Source organism: Triticum dicoccoides, chromosome 1A (assembly GCF_002162155.2).
Source record: "Triticum dicoccoides isolate Atlit2015 ecotype Zavitan chromosome 1A, WEW_v2.0, whole genome shotgun sequence".
NCBI lineage: Eukaryota > Viridiplantae > Streptophyta > Magnoliopsida > Poales > Poaceae > Triticum > Triticum dicoccoides.
The window spans coordinates 543,358,352-543,370,499 of NC_041380.1; the positions used below are offsets into that span (position 1 = coordinate 543,358,352).

Below are 12,148 nucleotides of genomic sequence, written 5' to 3' on the forward strand. Positions count from 1 at the left end.
TCCAAACGGAATGAAACCTTCCGGAACGTGATTTTCTCACTGAACATGATCCAGGAGACTTGGATCCTACGCCAAGGCATCAGAGAGGCGGTCACGAGGGTGGGGGCGCCCCCCCCCCCCTAGGGCGCGCCCCCCTGCCTCATTGGCCCCTCGAAGCTCCACCGACGTACTTCTTCCTCCTATATATACCTACGTACCCCCAAATGATCAGAACAGGAGCCAAAAACTTAATTCCACCGCCGCAACTTTCTGTATCCACGAGATCCCATCTTGGGGCCTGTTCCGGAGCTCCGCCGGAAAAGGGTCGTCATCACGGAGGGCTTCTACATCATCATAGCCTCTCCGATGAAGTGTGAGTAGTTTACCTCAGACCTTTGGGTCCATAGTTAGTAGCTAGATGTCTTCTTCTCTCTTTTTGGATCTCAATACAAAGTTCTCCCCCTCTCTCGTGGAGATCTATTTTATGTAATCTTCTTTTTGCGGTGTGTTTGTCGAGACCGATGAATTGTGGGTTTATGATCAAGTCTATCTATGAATAATATTTGAATCTTCTCTGAATTCTTTTATGTATGATTGGTTATCTTTGCAAGTATCTTCGAATTATCCGTTTGGTTTGGCCAACTAGATTGGTAGTTCTTGCCATGGGAGAAGTGCTTAGATTTGGGTTTGATCTTGCGGTGTCCTTTCCAAGTGACAGAAGGGGCAGCAAGGCACGTATTGCATCGTTGCCATCGAGGATAACAAGATGGGGTTTATTTCATATTGCATGAATTTATCTCTCTACATCATGTCATCTTGCTTAAAGCGTTACTCTGTTTTTAACTTAATACTCTAGATGCATGCTGGATAGCGGTCGATGAGTGGAGTAATAGTAGTAGATGCAGAATCATTTCGGTCTACTTGTCACGGACGTGATGCCTATATACATGGTCATGCCTAGATATTCTCATAACTATGCTCAATTCTGTCAATTGCTCAACAGTAATTTGTTCACCCACCGTAGAATACTTATGCTCTTGAGAGAAGCCACTAGTGAAACCTATGGCCCCCGGGTCTATTCTCATCATATTAATCTCCATCACTTTAATCTTGCTTTATTTTTACTTTGCCTTTTACTTTTTACTTTGCATCTCTATACCAAAAATACCAAAAAAATTATATCTATCAGATCTCACTCTCGTAAGTGACCGTGAAGGGATTCACAACCCCTAATCGCGTTGGTTGCGAGTAGCTATCATTTTGTGCAGGTATGAGGGACTTGAGCATTGCCTCCTACTGGATTGATACCTTGGTTCTCAAAAACTGAGGGAAATACTTACGCTACTCTATTGCATCATCCCTTCCTCTTCGGGGAAATCCAATGCAAGCTCAAGAGGCAGCAGTAGGCATGCCCCATCCTCGTGGGCCCCACATAGCTTCACCGGCGTACTTCTTTTGCCTATATATACTCGTATACCCTAAAAACATCAGGGAGAGCCACGAAACCACTTTTCCACTGCCGCAACCTTCTGTATCCATGAGATCCCATCTTGGGGCCTTTTCCGGTGATCTGACGGAGGGGGAATCGATCACGGAGGGCTTCTACATCAACACCATAGCCTCTCTGATGAAGCGTGAGTAGTTTACCATGGACCTTCGTGTCCATAGTTATTAGCTAGATGGCTTATTCTCTCTCTTTGATTCTCAATACAAAGTTCTCCTCGATGTTCTTGGAGATCTATTCGATATAATACTCTTTTGCGGTGTGTTTGCCGAGATCCGTTGAATTGTGGATTTATGAACAAGATTATCTATGAATATTATTTGGTTCTTCTCTGAATTCTTATATGCATGATTTGATATCTTTGCAAGTCTCTTTGAATTATCGGTTTAGTTTGGCCTACTAGATTGATCTTTCTTGCAGTGGGAGAAGTGCTTAGCTTTGGGTTCAATCTTGCGGTGTCCTTTCTGAGTGACAGTAGGGGCAACAAGGCACGTATTGTATTGTTGCCATCGAGGATAAAAAGATGGGGTTTATATCATATTGCTTGAGTTTATCCCTCTACATCATGTCATCTTGCTTAATGTGTTACTCTGTTCTTATGAACTTAATACTCTAGATGCATGCTGGATAGCGGTCGATGTGTGGAGTAATAGTAGTAGATGCAGAATCATTTTGATCTACTTGACACGGACGTTATGCCTATATTCATGATCATTGCCTTAGATATCTTCATAATTATGCGCTTTTCTATCAATTGCTCGGCAGTAATTTGTTCACCCACCGTAATACATGCTATCTTGAGAGAAGCCACTAGTGAAACCTATGGCCCCTCGATCTGTTTCTTATTATATTGCATATATTTTATTTACATCAAATCTCGTTTACTATTTTGCAATCTTTACTTTCCAATCTATACAACAAAACACTACAAGAAATATGTCAACTTGTGACCTTGACTATTGGTCACTGAAAGGTCATTGTTTTTCATTTACGACCTTTTTGTGACCAAAAGCAGAAGGTCAAAAGCTGGCGGTCGTAAACTGAAATTAATGACCTTCTCTGTGAGAAGGTCGTAGACGTTTACGACCAAAATATGCCTATTGTTTTGTTTTGGTCACTAGCAGCCTCCCCAGACCACGTAGGCATCCAGCGTGGCAAGCTGATGTGGCACAAGAACCAGCCCGGTCCGATTCGGTGTTTTACATGGGCCGAGCCCAACAATTCAGCCTATTTGTGTTTTTTTCTGTCTGTCAATTTTTGGTTGGGTTCATGTGCCAAGCCCAACATTGCAGCCTTTTTATTGTTGGATTGTGGCCTTTTTGTCTAAACGAATTTAGTTTTTCTTTTTTTCCCAAAAGAAGGGTCCACTAGTTAGACGGGTCCTGGTTGCCAGGTTCTATTAAAGTGGGACCCTTTTGGTAGCATCATATTACAGATTACAATTTGACAGAAATAAATAGCCATGTTTAAATAAGAACAGACAGAAAACACAAGTAATATTTCAAATAACAACATCGAGAATCAATCACAGTCATACAGATATACTGGGATCCTTCTGTCATGACACAGTTACAACACAGATACAAATACAATCAGTCACACAGATATAGGGACAATCACAATGAGAATTGACAATCAGCACAAACTAGGCTCCTGCTCCAGTCACATGAAACTGTATGCATGATTAACTATGCGACCATAGTCGACTAGGCTACCTTCGCTACACTAGGACAGCAATAGAATTATCATCATGCCTTCGGCCGTCGCCCTGTTACATGAATCAGAAGAGAAGAATCAAAACACTGGAGCCAATATATTATGAACAGAACATTCAAAAAAGGACAAGTTCTTTAGAAAGATAACACAAATTCAGCTAATACAATGATTTTTGTTCCCCAGATAGTTAAGACGATATACTCATTCATACAAGGTGACGCAAGAAAATAGAGCACTTTACTCATAGCATGCAGAGTATCATTATTATGTTCATAGGGTTTATAGTGCCTGGACTTATTAGAATGGTAGCATATCATCATATACGTCCGTATGTTGTAGCCCATTTGAAATGTCTAGAAAGACTTATATTTAGGAATGGAGAGAGTAGAATGCAGCATGCGATAAAACCAAAGGATTAGCCAACAATAAAAGAAGGCACTTAATTAGTTCATTACATTTAGTTAAAACTGCTTATATGAAGCGCATGACTAAACCATTTAGTTAACACAGCAAGAAGTGCCAAGGAGCATAGTATAGTACTGCACTAAAAGCACCAAGAATCTTCTAGACCAACAACAGAAACAACCATGAAGCACTCATTTTTCAATTAATAGGGCTAAAAATATATTTATCAGAATGGCACTGAAATCAACCTCTTTATCTATCATCACAAGGTCAATATGCTTGATAGGCCCATTATGAGTTGCCCTACGGTAATGCCACAGATGAGACAAAGGACGCACACATTGATGTAGACATTGGCAAGACAGGAACCAACAAAATGGTGCTTGCCATCTGCAAGGAGAAAGCATAATACCAAAAAGGTTAGGAAAACAATATAGAATGATAAAACAAAGAAGAGATGCACCCAGTCATTAGAGAAGTAGCATACCCAAAAAATGTGAAGCACAAATGGCCACTAAGAAAGCATATTGTTGTATACATTGACAAGATAGGAACCAACAAAATGCAACAGACGAAAACCAAACTTTATACAGCAGGGAATGATTTACAATAACCAAAAGATTTTGCACAACAAGCAGTAAATAGGTAGTAGATATTAACACCCATGACATAGGACCAGCATAAAAAAAGAGCATCGGTGTAGAACAGGCATATAATCAGTGTAGTCAGCAAAAGATAGGCGGAAGAGAAATTGAAAAACCCAGAAAGAGCATTCATATATGAGGCACTAAGCTGTATGAACCAAAAGACTATTGACATCAGCTAGCAAAGAAATGGCAGTTGGCACCACACATATCGGACGACCACATGAAACAGCTAGAACAGACTGGTAGGCCATAGCGAACATGGTAAATAGAATAATGCACATATTGTAGAAGACACCACCAGCATGGATTCTAAGAAATGGATTGGAAGAGCTCAGGAAACACAATGTTCCTGGTCTAAGAATCAGTAGTACCATCTTCATTTTCAATCAGGATTTTCAAAGCCTTTTTTGAGGTCACACGTGACACTGCTACATAAAGCTGGCCATGCGTGAACACAGGTGCATTAAAGTATAGATCAACACTGCATAACACGTGTCCTACAATATTTTGACTCCTACCTATTTTCTTATTTTACAAAAGCTTGCATGCGTGTATAGATCAACTTTATATTGTGAATACATAAAACTGGCCATGCGTGAACACAGGAGCATTAAAGAATGAAGAATACATTGACACATAGCACGAACCATGGACAAACGTTGGTATGTAACCTGTCTACTCGGTAGGTGCCAATTTAGATGCACTGAATCGACACCAACTTGGGCGAACTGGTGGTATGTGCAGAAACAGCGAAACATTGCAAAAGCTCCTCTTTTCCCAAATTGTTTGGTGAAGAACCAGCCTATGCCCCCAATTCGTCCTGTGGAGGCAACTAGCGGCAATGACTTAAGCATGACCCCAGTTCCCCACAGCTGATTACCCTTGCCTCATCCAAATTCTCCTAACAAGGCAGAAATTGGCAGGTCTATTTGGAGGAAAAAAGGATCTACTAAAATCTAGCTTACTAAATATTGGTCAGATCGCAGGACTGTGCGCGCACACCCCAAATCCAACAGATCACAGCGCGAGACAAAGGGACCCAAGTCTAACTAAACCATGCAAACAAGAGGGAGACGGGATTGGAGGAGACGCGTTCGCACCTAGCCGGAGCCGACGATGATGTTGTTGATGGGGATGAAGATGAGCTTGACGAAGAAGCCGACGAACCCCATGACGACAAACCCGATCGCCGTCCGCGCCGCCACCTTGGTGAACTCTGCGCGCCGAATCAGCGTCAGATCTGGCGAAAGAGGAAAACGAACAGGATCCGAACAAGCAGGCGCGAGTCTTTGGTCCTTACCCTTGCAGTCGGGCTTGTGGCAGCGCTTGACGAGGCGGATGCTGTCCTTGGCGAACTCGCGGAGGGGGTCCACCACGGAGTCGACGGCGTCCATGGCTGCTGCCGGCAGGAAGGCGAGATCTCCGAGCCGACGACGATGACGAGGTCGCGCGCGTGAGGGGAAGGGAGGGGGAAGCCGACGGGCGAATGGTGTGTTGTTTGGATTTGTGCTCTGGATCTGTGAGGAGGGGAGGAGGAGGCCCGGCGGCGAGCTATGGTGGGAGGATGTGGTCTGAATCGGGGAGAAGGGGGCGGCGGCGACGGTGGCGGCGGGAATGGATCTCCTCGTCGCGGCGGGATGGGGAAGGTGGGGGCAGCGATGGGGATTGGGGTGGGTGGCGGATCTGGAGCGAAAGAATGCAGGCGGGGGAGGAAGGAATGGGAGAAAGAATGGAGGCGGGGGGCGGGTGGAAAATGTCCATGAGGACAGACCTAGGGTTTCGTCTCGGGTGGGTTCGGGCCGTTGGATCCGGAAGCATCTGACGGCGGTTGATGCGTGATTTGCGTGATATGCCCATGGTCCAATCAGAACGCAGCAAACCATTTGATGACCTTATGACCATATAAATTAGTCATGATCGATTCAAGATAAAAATTTTCTTTCCATTTTTTAGTGCTCAAAATGAGTTTTTGTGTGAAAGTATTATCAAATATTTGTCCAAATGATCTCATATTGTGCACAAAGGTGCATCTTGAAATTTCAAACAATGTTGCCTAAGGGAGTTTTCATTTTCTTTGCACGGAAAATTCATTTTCCATTTTTCGAGTGCCCGAAAAGAGTTTTTTTTGTGAAGGACCTACCATATATTTGTTGCAAAATTGTACCAAATCATTTTTCTAAAATACTAGGACACATTTAATGCACAATTGACCAAATGGTTGGGTATCAAAAGTTTTTGATCCACCTCTCGTGGAAAAGACAAATTTCCGCTGATTCAGTAGGAAGTGGATCAAATTTGAACTGCAGCTGCCTCATAGTTTGTTCTTTATTTTTTCCAAAAATCATTTTTAGGTACATAAGTATCTATTTAATCAGAGAAACATCAAAAGTTTTGCAAGATTCAACCACTAGCTAGGAACGGTCAAGCCCACCGTTTTGACCGCATTCTGAAACGGGCATAAAAAATCAAAAAAATCAAAAAATTGGAAAACCTTTGCATTGTGTCATTATATGTGACCAAGTTTTCAGGAAAAATAACAAACTTGTGATACGGCAATTATTTTAAAAAAGTGTTCTCAGAAATGAGCTATCATGCGTGAAGATTCATGGCTTTCAAGCCAAATGATCAATCTTATGGCCACATTCATGGCATAGTTTGTTCAACTGAACTCATATTGTGCACAAGGGTGCATATTGGAATTCCAAACAATGTTGCCTAAGGGAGTTTTCATTTTCTTTACACAGAAAATTCATTTTCCATTTTTCGAGTGCCCGAATTGAGTTCTTTTTGTGAAGGACCTACCATATTTTTGTTGCAAAATTGGACCAAATCAGTTTTCTAAAATACTATGCCATATTTGATTCACAATTGACCAAATGGTTGGGTGTCAAAAGCCATGATCCACCTCTGGTGAAAAAGACAAATTCCTGCCGATTTAGTAGGAAGCGGGTCAAATTTGAACTGAAGTTGCCTCGTAGTTTGCTCTTTATTTTTTCAAAAAATCATTTCTAGATACATAAGTATCTATTTAATTACAGAAACATTAAAAGTTTTCCAAGATTCAACCACTAGCTAGGAACGGTCAAACTCATCGTTTTGGTCGAAATTTGAAACGGGCATAAAAAATCAAAAAAAATCAAAAAATTGGAAAACCTTCGCATTGTGTCATTATATGTGACCAAGTTTCCAGGAAAAATAACAAACTTATAATACGACAATTATTTTAAAAAAGTGTTCTCGGAAATGAGCTATCGTGCGTGAAGATTCATGGCTTTCAAGCCAAATGATCAATCTTATGGCCACATTCATGGCATAATTTGTTCAAATGATCTCATATTATGCACAAGGGTGCATATTGGAATTCCAAACAATGTTGCCTAAGGGAGTTTTCATTTTCTTTGCACATAAAATTCATTTTCCATTTTTCGAGTGCCTGAATTGAGTTCTTTTTGTGAAGGACCTACCATATATTTGTTTCAAAATTGGACCAAATCATTTTTCTAAAATACTAGGCCATATTTGATTCACAATTGACCAAACTGATGGGTGTCAAAAGCCTTGATCCACCTCTGGTGAAAAAGACAAATTTCCACCGATTCAGTAGGAAGCGGGTCAAATTTGAACTGCGGCTGCCTCATAGTTTGCTCTTTATTTTTCAAAAAATAATTTCTAGATACATAAGTATCTATTTAATCAGAGAAACATCAAAAGTTTTCCAAGATTCAACCACTAGCTAGGAACGGTCAAACCCGCCGTTTTGATCGAAATTCGAAACGGGCATAAAAAATTCAAAAAATTGGAAAACCTTCACATTGTGTCATTATATGTGACCATGTTTCCAGGAAAAATAACAAACTTATAATACGGAAATTATTTTAAAAAAGTGTTCTCATAAATGAGCTATCATGCGTGAAGATTCATGGCTTTCAAGCTAAATGATCAATCTTATGGCCACATTCTTGGCATAGTTTGTTCAAATGATCGCATATTGTGCACAAGGGTGCATATTGGAATTCCAAACAATGTTGCCTAAGGGAGTTTTCATTTTCTTTGCACGGAAAATTCATTTTCCATTTTTTGAGTGCCTGAAATGAGTTTTTTTGTGAAGGACCTACCATATATTTGTTGCAAAATTGGACCAAATCAATTTTCTAAAATACTAGGCCATATTTAATGCACAATTGACAAAATGGTTGGGTGTCAAAAGTTTTGATCCACCTCTAGTGAAAAAGACAAATTCCCGCCGATTCAGCAGGAAGCGGGTCAAATTTGAACTGCAGCTGCCTCATAGTTTACTATTTATTTTTTCCAAAAATCATTTATAGTTACATAAGTACCTATTTAATCATAAATACATGGTTTGGTGGCGATATGTCGAGGTTTGGGCGGTGCCCGAGGCCCCCAACTCTAGAGCGCGTAAACTCGCATGCCCACCGCATGGTCACCGCGTAACCGTGGCGTTGCCATGCGTTCTGGGAAGCCTAGGCATGTCTAGTAGGTTTGGCACTCCCCAGGTAGATGCTTGGAAGAAAATTACAACATAAGATTCTCACGAGGAGACTGATCGATGCTCAGACATGAATTAGCACCCAAGTGTTTGATTAGTGGTACGGGAAATGCACATGGCCAATGGGCCTGAGTTTTGGCCGAGGATGATCATCTACTAAGGACACTACTTGGAAAATTTGCAGCTCAAATGGAGGAGCCTAGGTGTCACTTGCTTTGCAACGTACCACACTGGACAGAAATATGAATGTTGAAGCCACACTCACATGTATTGTTAGATGGGGCTCAGATTTTGTGGAGAGAAATGATTTGGGAATATAGAAGATGTGGCAAAAATTCAGCTCATTACGATATGCCTAGCTAGTACTTCCTTCACAACATTTCGATTTGAATAAAAACTTTGGAAATTTGCCGAGGTAGATTTACCAGGCAAATGGAGTTGAATATTGGCATGAGGCAACAATTTGGATAGTAATAAATGCCCAATTTTTTGGGGAATTTTTGGAATGACAGAAATATAGGTTGCTTCACAACCTAGGGCAAAAACTGCCACATGGACATGACACATAGGCAAAACTAATGAGGTGGCGCCTAGTCATAGCAACCCACCACAATTTACAAGGTTATGGCCATCTATATTGGTCATGATCAGCTAGAAATAAGGCAGCAAACCAGTACTATCTGCTTTATGACCATTTCGTGTAAGGAAATTACGACCTTTCTGACCAAAATGGTTGTTATAGTTTAGGGTTTGGAGCCCCCCGAATAGCTTTTGACCAATTGGTTTGAAATGGTCATAGATCTATGACGAATTCTTCCAGGGTCACTGACAGAAGGTCACTAGTTGACATATTTCTTGTAGTGAAAATACCAAAAATATTTACTTTACTATCTTTATTAGATCTCACTTTTGCGAGTGGTCGTGAAGGGATTGTGTAAGTGCATCTAGTGTCATCCCTAGTTGGTTTTGGAGTATTGACGACAAACCTAGTTGAGGGACTAATGTGTTTGTGAGAATTGCAGGATAACACAGGTAGAAGTCCCTCATTGATTCGGTTTTCCTACCAGAGATGACCCCTAAAAATGTATGAAGACATTGATGTCAAAGGTGGTATATGAAGATATTCTCATTGAAGACTATGACAAGAGAAGACATCGCATGAAGCCTATGGAGCTCGAAGACTTAGATCTTTTGTAGTTCTGTTTCTTCTTTGTTGAGTCATAGGAACCACCATACTGTTAAGTGGGGTCCAAGTGAACCAGTCAGAATGACTGAAGTGATGCTTAACCAAAACCTATGTCTTCGAGTGAAGACTATGAGAGCGAAACTTGTCCAGAGTTGGACAAGTCAGCTTTGCTTGTAGCCCAAGTAAAGTTGTCGCGTGAGTTTGAAATCTGACCGTTGGAACATGTGTCAGTTCCTTAGTGACCCAGGGTCATTTCGGACAAATCAGGTCGGGTTGCCTAGTGGCTATAAATAGCCCACCTCCTATAACCACAAATGGTTGGCTGCTCAGAGTTAGAGTACGGCTTTTGTCGTTTCAGAGCAACCCACCTCGAAGCCTTTGAGAGAGAATTCCTTGCGAGGATAAAGCCCTAACCACCCAGAGCCAAAGAGTGTTAGGCATCACTTAAGTCTTCTTGTCTGTGTGATCTGAAGACTTATTACACTTGAGGACTATGAATCCTCCAGCCGGTTAGGCATCGCATTCTGAGCATCCAAGAGACATTGTGGATTGCCGGTGAACGAAGTCTGTGAAGGTTTGGTAGTCTACCTTGAAGACTTACCAGAGTGATTGGGCGAGGTCTGTGTGACCTTAGCTCAAGGGGAATACGGTGAGGACTGGGTGTCCTAAGCTACGTGTTCAGGACTGGGTGTCCGGGACTGTGTGTCCTAAGGTTTAAATACCTAGCCGCCCCAACCAGACGTACAGTTGTCACAGCAACAGGAACTAGTCCAACAAATCATTGTCTTCAACGAGTCACTGGTTTCATCCTTCCCTTCCCTTTACTTACTGTTACTCCTTGTGAAGTCATTGTATGATTGCTCTATCTTTTGTCTTCACTGAGTGACTGCGTGTTCTGTTTGGCTTCATAATATCTTCCTACCTGATCCCTACTACATTGCTGCTATTAGTCATTGTGCCTTCACTCCATTGAATACTTGACTATGTTTTGCCTAGTGTAGTCTACCTTCCGCTGCATGGTAATAGGTTTATTTCTATCATTTGTCTTCGAAACTTCCACGTTTTGAAGACTTTCATAAAAATCACCTATTCACCCCCCCCCCCTCTAGTCGATATAACGCACTTTCAATTGGTATCAGAGCAAGGTACTCCCTTGTTCTGTGTGATTCGGTTTAACCACCTGGAGTTTTAGCTATGTCGACTGCAGGGATAATTAAAGTCTCCGCTGCGTTCCCCGTCTTCGATGGAACTGAATATCCCTACTAGAAGAATAAGATGCGCATGCATCTTGAAGCCATTGACGTCGACCTATGGTATGTCGTCAAGAAAGGCGTTCCCAAGGCTGGAGAAGGTGTCACTGCTGCTGATGTCAAGAAGTTCATTCAACTGGACTATATTGCCAAGAATATCATCTGTGGTCATCTGACAAAAGGACAGTATGGCCGCGTGAGTGCTTTGGAAACATCTAAGCTAGTCTGGGACTGGCTTTCCAAGGTTAACGAAGGCGTCTCAACCCAGAGAGATCAGAGAATCAGTGTCCTTCGCAACCTCTTCAACTGCTTCAAGAGAAATGACAATGAGAATGTCCAGCTCACGTTTGATCGACTCACTGACATCACAAATGAGCTGCAAGCCCTTGGCGCTACTGAGATCACCAAGCATGAAGTCGTCAAGACACTACTGAGATCACTTGACAGTTCGTTTGACACCCTAGCCCTGATGATTCAAGAACGTCCTGATTTCAAGACACTCGATCCGTCTGACATACTTGAGAGGCTCAACACACATGAGTTTCAGCTTTTTGAGAAAAGAGATTTCTACGGTCCAAACTATGGGCGAACTCGTGCCTTGAAGGCAAAAGCTGTCTCCTCATTTGAAGAAGAATCTGACAGCAGTTCTGATTATCCTGAAGACATTGGAAGGGAACTTGCTATGCTTGTGAAGAAGTTCCAAAAATTCACCAAGAAGAAAGGTTTCAGAAAGTCTTCACGATCAAGCTCAAGGAATGATGAAGCTTCTGCTCATGACTACAAGAAGAAAACATGTCACAAGTGCAAGAAACCTAGCCACTTCATCTCTGAGTGTCCGCAGTGGGACAATGAGAACAAAAAGAAGAAGAAGAGCAAGGAATATGACTCTGATGACAAGAAGAAGAAGAAATACTCAAAGTCTTCTTCCAAGTCTTCATCACACAAGAAGAGCTC

The 12,148-nt window shown here is 41.9% G+C and overlaps 1 protein-coding gene across 1 annotated transcript; it reads right to left on the reverse strand.

The window, feature by feature from the left end:
- Window positions 1–3,852: 3,852 nt before the first annotated feature.
- LOC119322750 (protein transport protein Sec61 subunit gamma-like) lies at window positions 3,853–5,730 on the reverse strand. Its single transcript, XM_037596288.1, has 3 exons — window positions 5,552–5,730; window positions 5,352–5,467; window positions 3,853–3,994 (listed from the first exon to the last, which is right to left on the reverse strand). The coding sequence occupies exons 1-2, from the start codon at window positions 5,643–5,645 to the stop codon at window positions 5,352–5,354; spliced, it is 210 nt and encodes a 69-aa protein (XP_037452185.1). The 5' UTR covers window positions 5,646–5,730; the 3' UTR covers window positions 3,853–3,994.
- Between the last annotated feature and the right edge of the window lie 6,418 nt (window positions 5,731–12,148).